General features: G+C 42.4%; 1 protein-coding gene across 1 annotated transcript; it reads right to left on the minus strand.

Moving 5' to 3' along the window:
* Window positions 1-343: 343 nt before the first annotated feature.
* Window positions 344-2,025, minus strand: LOC123098527 (uncharacterized). The gene is made up of 3 exons (XM_044520562.1): window positions 1,879-2,025; window positions 853-1,049; window positions 344-765 (listed from the first exon to the last, which is right to left on the minus strand). Exons 1-3 carry the CDS (start codon window positions 1,993-1,995, stop codon window positions 588-590), a joined length of 492 nt encoding a protein of 163 aa, XP_044376497.1. The 5' UTR covers window positions 1,996-2,025; the 3' UTR covers window positions 344-587.
* Between the last annotated feature and the right edge of the window lie 7,842 nt (window positions 2,026-9,867).

Genomic DNA, 9,867 nt, shown 5'->3' on the forward strand with positions numbered 1-9,867 from the left:
AAGTTCAAATGTTCTTTTATTTGGGAGAAACGAAAAGAAAAGTTTGCTTGCACGGACTTTAATGCAAAAACCAGACGGTGAGGATAGAAGGTGTAAGTACACTGGTATGGTAGTACAAATAGAACACCGGAAAAAACTCCCTTTAAAATTTAGTTTTTGACCCTTTTTTCCTCTTCTTTTCTTTTCCTTCAAAAAAGAGTTGGGATCGATGCAATATGTTGTGGAGGATTCCATGCGTCTTGAGTGTCAATATGACCAATCTAAATCTTTCCACAAATAAGAACTTCATATAAGACAAAAAAGAAATGGAATTCCAAAGTCTATCAGCATCTATCGTCGGCTATTTTTCAAGATGGGGAGAGCGAGTACATTAGCGAAAGAGAGACGACATATTAGGGGCCAATTTATGCACGACACGTGATCAATACCGTTCGTCACTTTGGCTCCATGGGTTAGTGTCATCGATCACAGCTTCATTCATAAATCATCCGCCTAGGTGTCGTGTGCACAGTGATTTCGTTAGCAAAACAAGGGAAAACAATCTAACTAGGATACCTTTAACGTCATAGTATTACATATAAGTGGTACTAGTTCATGTGATTATTTAGGTCTTTGTCGCCAGCGGGGAGGATCTTGGCTTCACTATTGTTGCTTGTCGCACCATCTTCTTTCTCTTTGGGTTCCCAGAAGTATTTATATAAATAACTTATAAATAAGTATGAAATTGTGAAGTCACTGAGTCTGGCGTCAAACCGATAACTGCGCCTGCAAGTGACGACAATAATAAACTCTTAAAAAGATAAATGGGAAAGAAAAACGATAAAACAAATGTTTGAGACTGACAATATATACCAGTAAGAGTCATAAGGCCTAGGCTCCACATGCGCAGAGAGCTGAGTCATCAGCCGATTAACTTGGAAGCCTTTCCAGGAGAGACTTGGGTACGTGCCTGTCCTTGTCAACTCCACGAGCACATCGAACAACTCGTTTTTCTTCTTCTGGTATTGCATTTTCAGTTCTTCCTGAGCCCCTGGAGTACTAGGTTTCGGCTGCCATACAAGAATGAATGCATATATATTAACATTAGTGAGCGGTATATCAGCAGACTACTATTAGACTTATATAGGGATAGCATACAGAGCAGACCAATCGTTGTCTTGGGGTGCCAAATAGCACAATTTGATCTAAATGTCATCATAATCCTAGCAAATACTCCACAATAGCATTAAATTGTTGTATGATTAGCATTAGTATTATATATTAAAGTTTAGATCACACTTTGGTACCCCATTAGGTCCGCCATTGTTCACATAACATCACCGCGACATCCATCACGTTCCACGGCTCGCACACGGCTGCATTGTTGATCAGACAGTGTGGTGCCGTGCACCGAATACGTTCATTCAAAAAGAAAAAGAAAGTATATACATATACAAACTGGCGTTGCTATTTGTCAAAATTACTTTATTACTCCCTCTGTCCCTTATTAAATAGCGACCTTGTTCTCATATCAACTTTGAGTGTAAATTTCATCCACAATAAATTAAGTATAATACGTCACCAAAATTACACAGTTGAAAACTATGTTTTTAATACGAATTGAATGGTACTTTCTTATGAGGTCAAAAAATTGATGATCAAGAAGATACAATCCAAAAGCGCTAAAGCTACTATGAGGGAGACGGAGACTTGATGATCATAGTTGAACCTCCAAAGAAAGTGTGCGCATATATATAAATATACAAGGACGTAATAGCAAAGCAATGTATGGAGAGTAGCATCGGACGAGGACCAAATTGATGCCATGGACTGATGGACGTCAACCTAGATCTGGACACCAGGCCTTTGGAGGGAGAGCGCTTGAAGGGCAGCGCGTACCTTGGCACCGACGAGGGAGGTGAATATGGACTGGCGGCCAGGCGAAATCCGCTGCGCTCCACCTCGATGGAGCTCCCGCTCGCAAAGCCTCCTCGCCGCGTACCTGAGCGCCGCCATGGATGATTGCACCGTACCAGGGGATCGGGATTACTTTTGCCCACGTCATTGATTACGGAGGGGTCTATATATGTGGCCCGCCCCCTTCCGTCTCTGTAGAGTTCGGTTTGCCCTCTACCTTTTTATTTCTAAGGAACTCTTTTTATAAACCTTTTTATTACCCATCACTCTCTACTTTTTTTTCTTAACACGGTATGACGCTCATACCTTTTTTGGGGGTCAGTATATGACGCTCATACACTAATTCCTACAAACGCACGCATGCTATCTTCTCCAACAGAACGAATATAACCGAAAAGTCCAAAATCTTTATCTTTTATCTTTTATCTTTTACCTAATAATAAAGCAAATTGGGTTTCCTTCGTCCGTCATGGCATTTTTCGAAGAAGTCCTTTTATTTCAAAGAATTTAACCCGCAGTCCTGTTTTAAATTAAAAGGAATCGTTTTTTCATAGTTTACGCAAAAGTCCTTGTGTTTTGTTAAAATCAACCCGTAGTCCGGATTTAAGTCACACTCGAACCGTTATTTTACATTTTTCGAACAACCCCCTGATGTTTTAGGTAATTCATCCGGATCATATTTAAGTCAAACAATGTTTTTTTAAATCCTCCATATCTTTTAAACCGTAACTCCGATTTGAACATTGTTATATATGAAATTTCATTAGAAAAATATGTAGAATATGAATATGATATTATTTTCACCTGTTAAGTATTTTTAAATATTATTTTGGAATATATTTAAGTCAAATAAATGATTTTCTAAATTATCCGTATCTTTTAAACCGTAACTTCGATTTTAACATATTATATATGAACTTTTATTAGAAAAATATGTGGAATCTAAATATGATGTTAATTTTACTTGTTAAATATTTTTAAAATATCGTTTCGGGAGCAAATTTTACCTGTTATTAGAATAATATTTTTAAAATATAATTTATAGCGTAAAATCCGTTTTCCTTTCGTACCAGCGGGGACCCGGATTGCAAATAAACACCCCACTATAACAATATAGAGAAAAGAAAACATAGATAACTACACATGCATACCTCTGAAAAATGTCACAGGGAAAACAACAGATTTCTCATAGCGCGAGTGAGAGAGAGAGAGTGGGGGGGAGGGAGAGGGAGAAGAGAGGGAGAGAGAGACGCCTTTGGATTAAACATATTCAAACACATTTTTGTTTTGTTTTGTGTGAACACCAAGGCCATCCCCGGCGAGGGTGAGAAGGAGGATAAGCCGCAACACAAATATGATGCCTCACAAAAATAAAGGAGATGGACTATTGTGATCTTGGGTGATGGTTCTTGGGTTAAGAGTGTGTGTTATGTTTTCTCTCCCGTTGCAACGCACGGGCTCTTTTGCTAGTAAATATAAAAGAAATATGAGCAGCAACGCTCTCCTGCCCACAACTCCTTAGAGCATCTACAGCCGGACTTGGCAAATCCGGCTCCTCAAACGCCCGCGGACGCGCGCCGCACATTCACATACCGTAAATTCCGATCCTCAAATCTATGCAATTCATGCACGTTGATCATATGGTACAAACTGTCTGAATGCCAAAGTTCGAAACAAAACAAAGCAAATCATAGTTCAACAAACCGGACATGGCAAAATGAAATTAATGTCCGAGCGTGACGGATGGCCTCAGATCACTGGTTGGGCGCCTGCTCCGAGCGGAAGGCGTCCTGCTCGTCCTGCTCTGCCTGCATCCGGGCAGTCTCCTCCGCTTGCAGTGGGGCTGCCTGCTCCACCTGCGTTCGGGCCACCTCCTCCGCCTGTATCCGGGCCGCAGCCACCCTTGCCGCCTCCTACTCCCTACGATCGTTGATCTCCTTCTTCTTGTCCGCAAGCCACTTCTTCGCATGCTCATCCAAGAGGGTCTCGTCCGCCAACATGATCCTCGCATCTTCCACGTCCCGTGCGAGTTGCAACCTCTCCTTCTCAAGCTCTATGTCGCCAAATATCTTGGCCTTCTCGAGCCCCCATTTGATCGCCGCTTGTTGCTTCTCCAACTCGATCTTCTCCCTCTCAATTTCCAGCTTCTTCTCAGCCCTCTTCTGGTCTCAGTCCATCCTTTCCTTTTGCGCATCCAACATGAGCTTGTAGCTCTCCTCCTTCTTATTCTCCCTCACCGAAAAAATGCCCGTCCACGTGGACGACATTTTGGTAGCCGCGGCGTCACGGGCGGCATGTGCCTTCCCCCACTTGTTTCCCATGACTTGGCGGTTGTCCTTTGGCACGGTGGCTTTTCCATTCGTCACGACAACAGCGTCCTCTTCATCCTCCAACCCAATTGATTGGTTGGAGCTTGAGCCATCATTCCTCTTCTTGCCGGACTTGAGGTCGGCCACAAGTTGGTTCCACTTCGGCTTGCCATTCAATATGACCCAACAATGGCTAAAATAAAATGGTTTCTTCTCCACCTCGTGATACAAAGTGGCCGCCACCGCCGTCTAGCAAATAGTATATGTATGAGCACGAAAATGCAAACACAAGAACCATATGCAATAGACGAAAAGATGAGGCAATCGAGCTTACGTGAGTTGCGACTCCTATCCCACTTTGAGGGTGTTTGGTCACTTGTGAGTAGTAGCTGACGTACTTGTTCACTTCCACTTGAATGATCCCCCAACGATGTTAGAGAGATGCCGCATTGCGAGTGGTCATGATAGGATGCGGCTCCACATACTCCTTTTGATCGTGATACTCCTTCCAAATCTTCGTCCAATAGGTGTTCCCCTATTGCTCGGTGCCGCATATTGGATCCAGCGTTGTGGCCAACCAAGCTTTGACCAACAAGATGTCCTAAAATCTTGAGAATGCCAGACCTCTTGCCTTCGGCGTCTTGGTCTTCTTCTTCTTCTTGCTCGGATTGGGATCGGATGTTGTCCCAACTTCAAATGCGGTGGTGGCCTCCGATTCATACTCCATTTCGGTCGGATCTTCATTATCATTGATCATGTTCGACAAGAACGCCTCCTACATGATTATAGTTTACAAGCATTCATCATGAGCGAAATGTGAAGGAAATATGCCCTAGAGGCAATAATAAAGTTGTTGTTTTATATTTCCTTATTCATGATAAATGTTTATTATTCATGCTAGAATTGTATTAATCGGAAACTAGATACATGTGTGGATACATAGACAAAACACTGTGTCCCTAGTATGCCTCTACCAAGACTAGCTCATTGATGAAAGATGGTTAAGTTTCCTAGCCATGGACATGAGTTGTCATTTGATTAACGGGGTCACATCATTAGTGGAATGATGTGATGGACAAGACCCATCCATTAGCTAGCATAATGATCATTCCGTTTTATTGCTACTGCTTTCTTCATGCCAAATATATATTCCTCCGACTATGAGATTATGCAACTCCTGGACATCGGACGAATGGGGTAAATTGCAGAAAACCACCACTTTGAAGGCAAGCTTTGCGAAAACCACTACAATACATTTTTTTGCAAAAAACACCGTGTCTATGGTAATCTTTTTGCAGAAAGCACAGATCGGCGGATCAGGCTCAGTTAAGCTTGTTTATGACAGGCGGGGCCCATTTTTTGCGTACATGGCACCGTCGACCATCCCGACAGCCGTTAGACGGCGTTTGACGGCGTCGTATGCCTCTGTTTGATGCACCGGTCAAAAGACCGATCGGTGTTGCCCGCTCTCCCCACTCCCCACTCTGTCTCGCTGCTCTCTCGCTCACTCCTCCTCTGTCTTGCTCGCTGATACTTCTCCAACGTATCTAATTTTCCAAACACTTTTGCCCTTATTTTGGACAGTAACTTGCATGGTTCGAATGAAACTAACCCGGACTGACGCTGTTTTCAACAGAACTGCCATGATGTTGTTTTATGTGTAGAAAACAAAAGTTCTTGGAATGTCCTGAAAATCCACGGAGGCAAGTTTCAGAAAATATAAAAAATACTGGCGAAAGAATCAAGACCAGGGGGCCCACACCCTGTCCACCCCTGGGCGCCCCCCCTGTCTCGTGGCCCCCTGAGGCTCCGCCGACCTCAACTCCAACTTCATATATTCCGTCTCGTGGAGAAAAAAATCAGAGAGGAAGTTTCATCGCGTTTCACGATACGGAGCCGCCGCCAAGCCCTAATCTCTCTCGGGAGGGCTGATCTGGAGTCCGTTCGGGGCTCCGGAGAGGGGGATTCGTCGTCGTCGTCAACCATCCTCCACCACCAATTTCATGATGCTCATCGTCGTGCGTGAGTAATTCCATCGTAGGCTTGCTGGACGGTGATGGGTTGGATGAGATTTATCATGTAATCAAGTTAGTTTTTGTTAGGGTTTGATCCCTAGTATCCACTATGTTCTAAGATTGATGTTGCTATGACTTTGCTATGCTTAATGCTTGTCACTAGGGCCTGAGTGCCATGATTTCAGATCTGAACCTATTATGTTTTCATGAATATATGTGTGTTCTTGATCCTATCTTGCAAGTCTATAGTCACCTATTATGTGTTATGATCCGACAACCCCGAAGTGACAATAATCGGGATACTTCTCGGTGATGACCGTAGTTTGAGGAGTTCATGTATTCACTAAATGCTAATGCTTTGGTCCGGTTTTCTATTAAAAGGAGGCCTTAATATCCCTTAGTTTCCACTAGGACCCCACTGCCACGGGAGGGTAGGACAAAAGATGTCATGCAAGTTCTTTTCCATAAGCACGTATGACTATATTCGGAATACATGCCTACATTACATTGATGAATTGGAGCTAGTTCTGTGTCACCCTATGTTATAGCTATTACATGAGGAATCGCATCCAACATAATTATCCATCACTGATCCAATGCCTACGAGCTTTTCACATCTTGTGTTTCGCTTATTTACTTTTCCATTGCTACTATTACAATTACTACAAAACTATCATCTTTACTTTTGCCATGGTTACCTTTATTATCATACTACTTTGCTACTAAATACTTTGCTGCAGATACTAAGTTATCCAGGTGTGGTTGAATTGAAAACTCAACTGCTAATACTCAATAATATTCTTTGGCTCCCCTTGTGTCGAATCAATAAATTTGGGTTGAATACTCTACCCTTGAAAGCTGTTGTGATCCCCTACACTTGTGGGTTATCACTCGCCGCACCCGCCGCTGTGTCACTGCGCCCCCGCCGCGTCGCCATGGTGTCCTGGAGCGATGGGTCCAATAGCAGCGAGCACACTGTGGAGTACGTCAGCTCAGCTTACGACGACGGCATCATTAAGGTAAGTTCAGATTTTTAGGGTTAGGGTTTGTGATTTGGGGTTTTTTCTTGAATTAGCTTGTTTGCTGACATGTGAGTACTCCTGACATGTGGATCAAATGTCCGGTATTCCTATGCACTATAGATCCCTGCTACCACTGAAGACTCTGATTTTGAGGGACCTGAAACGGAGTTGCTTGTTCTCTGCAATGAACATGGGAAGGCCGCAGAAAGGCGTGTTGCTTTTGAAGGAATCCACACTGGCAGGAGGTTTCTTTGCTGTGCTGAGAAGGTATATTGTGATTTGTTTTCTCTGGATCTGTACTGTGGAGGCAGGCATTGTAGTTTATTGTTAAGTTTAGTTGTATTGTTAAGTTAGGAAAGTGGATTAGAAGCAATTGTTTACTTTGGCAGCATCTTAAAACCATGGTCTGGCAACATTGTTAGGTTAGGTCACTTAGTTTAGTGTAACATGCTATTAATAATTTAAGACAGAATATGCATGGGTTACTGGAGTAGGACAAAGGATGCAACTTGTTGAGTCTGACATGTTAGGTCATTTGATTGATTTTGTTTACTTAGAGCAAGACAACATTGTTTAAGTAGCATGAGGAAAGGTTTAAGTAGTCCTCTCTTCAGCTAGCAAGTTCAAGCTCTGAATTTGAGGATAGTATTTAAATAGTGTTGCTTGGAAGCATTCTAATGTATTTTTTTATGTTAATTCTGATTCTGTTTAGGAAGGTAGAAACTGTGGATCAGTTGAATGGATTGATCCAGCTTGGCCCAACACCCTTGAGAATGCATTAGCCAAGTTATGGTTTGTGTATGAACAAAGTAAGAGAGACAGGATTGAGGAAAATCTGATGCATTCATTTGCTGTTCATGACTCGACACAAGATAAGAAGAAGCTACAGGAGAGCTATGATAAGTTGGTTGAAGATGTCAATGGACTTTTGGATGCTCAGGAAAGGAGGGCAGAGGTAGAAAGGAAAGATCTTGAAACCAGCAAGATTCAAGAGAAGTATGACATGGTTAAGAACCTAGTAGCTGCTCAAGCAAATGTCATTAGGAACATGAAGCTCAAGCTAGCTACAGAGAGGAAGAATTTGCAGAACCACATTGATGAGCTAAAGAAGACAGTTGAAGAGAGCAATGTGAAGCCGCAGGGGGTCAAGGCCATCATAAATGGATAAGAAGGTGGTTGTGGAAGAGAAGAATGGGCAATATCATTTGGCATTTGCTGACCTTTTGTAGAGTGTGGTTTGGCATTTGCTGTAATGATAGTAGTTTAAATTCTATTAACTATGAGTACTTCTAAACTATGGTGATGTAATGTAGTAATCTTCAACTATGATTATGTATGGATTTGAACTAATGCTGAATGTGATCTTAAGTATGTTTCTGTGCGACTGGTGTTTTTGAGCTTAGTAAGCTATTTACAGTTGTTGAATTTGATCTTAAGTATGTTTATGCTCAAATGATAATTGTGAGCATCAAGTTGGGTCAATTAGTGGTTTTTGCTTTTTGTCGACGTCGAGGCATCAAGTAGGCTCAACTAGGTTTTTTCGGCTTTTTATCGACGATGAGGCATCAAGTAGGGTGAACTAGGGTTTTTGGCTTTTTATCGACCCCGAGGCATCAGGTAGGGTCAAGTAGGGTTTTTGGCTTTTTATCGACGTCGAGGCATCAAGTAGGGTGAACTAGGGTTTTTGGCTTTTTATCGACCCCGAGGCATCAAGTAGGGTCAAGTAGGGTTTTTGGCTTTTTATCGACGCCGAGGCATCAAGTAGGGTTTTTGGCTTTTTATCGACGTCGAGGCATCAAGTGGGGGTTTTTGGCTTTTTATCGATGTCGAGGCATCAAGTAGGGTGAACTAGGGTTTTTGGCTTTTTATCGACCCCGAGGCATCAAGTAGGGTCAAGTAGAGTTTTTGGATTTTTATCGACGCCGAGGCATCAAGTAGGGTTTTTGGCTTTTTATCGACGTCGAGGCATCAAGTAGGGTTTTTCGGCTTTTTATCGACGTCAAGGCATCAAGTAGAGTGAACTAGGGTTTTTCGCTTTTTATCGACCCCGAGGCATCAAGTAGGGTCAAGTAGGGTTTTTTGCTTTTATCGACGTCGAGGCATCAAGTAGGGGTTTTGGCTTTTTACTGATGTCGAGGCATCAAGTAGGGGTTTTTGGTTTTTTATCGACGTCGAGGCATCAAGTAGGGTTTTTGGCTTTTTATCGATGTCGAGGCATCAAGTAGGGGTTTTTGGCTTTTTATCAATGTCGAGGCATCAAGTAGGCTTTTTTGGCTTTTTATCGATGTCGAGGCATCAAGTAGGCTTTTTTGGCACAGGAGTAGCATCACAAGGGTAAGTTATGGGTTTCTGGCTTTTTGGCACATGAGTAGCATCACAAGAGTAGCACCATCATCATAACTAGAGTAGCACTAGATTAATTGATCATCACAGGACTACTAGAATGCCATAGTTTGACAGAAGGATCATAACTGAAGTAGCACTACATTAATTGATCATCACTTGATCATTACAGTACCAGAATCTATGTTGGTCATTACAGTACCAGAACATAACTTGGTAATCACTTGGTCATCAAAATAGTAGGGGTGGCATAACATGATAAAGCATATTTTGGATCACAAC

The sequence above is a fragment of the Triticum aestivum genome, chromosome 1B (assembly GCF_018294505.1).
Source record: "Triticum aestivum cultivar Chinese Spring chromosome 1B, IWGSC CS RefSeq v2.1, whole genome shotgun sequence".
Taxonomy (NCBI): domain Eukaryota; kingdom Viridiplantae; phylum Streptophyta; class Magnoliopsida; order Poales; family Poaceae; genus Triticum; species Triticum aestivum.

What these genes read in the sequence shown, in the direction of transcription:
- LOC123098527 (XM_044520562.1), bottom strand. Translation starts at nt 1,995, where the DNA reads ATGGCGGCGCTCAGGTACGCGGCGAGGAGGCTTTGCGAGCGGGAGCTC. An exon ending in CCTCCCTCGTCGGTGCCAAG is followed by an intron (nt 1,050 to 1,878) that starts GTACGCGCTGCC and finishes CTTGTATGGCAG; the next exon opens with CCGAAACCTAGTACTCCAGG. An exon ending in AGGCCTTATGACTCTTACTG is followed by an intron (nt 766 to 852) that starts GTATATATTGTC and finishes CGTCACTTGCAG; the next exon opens with GCGCAGTTATCGGTTTGACG.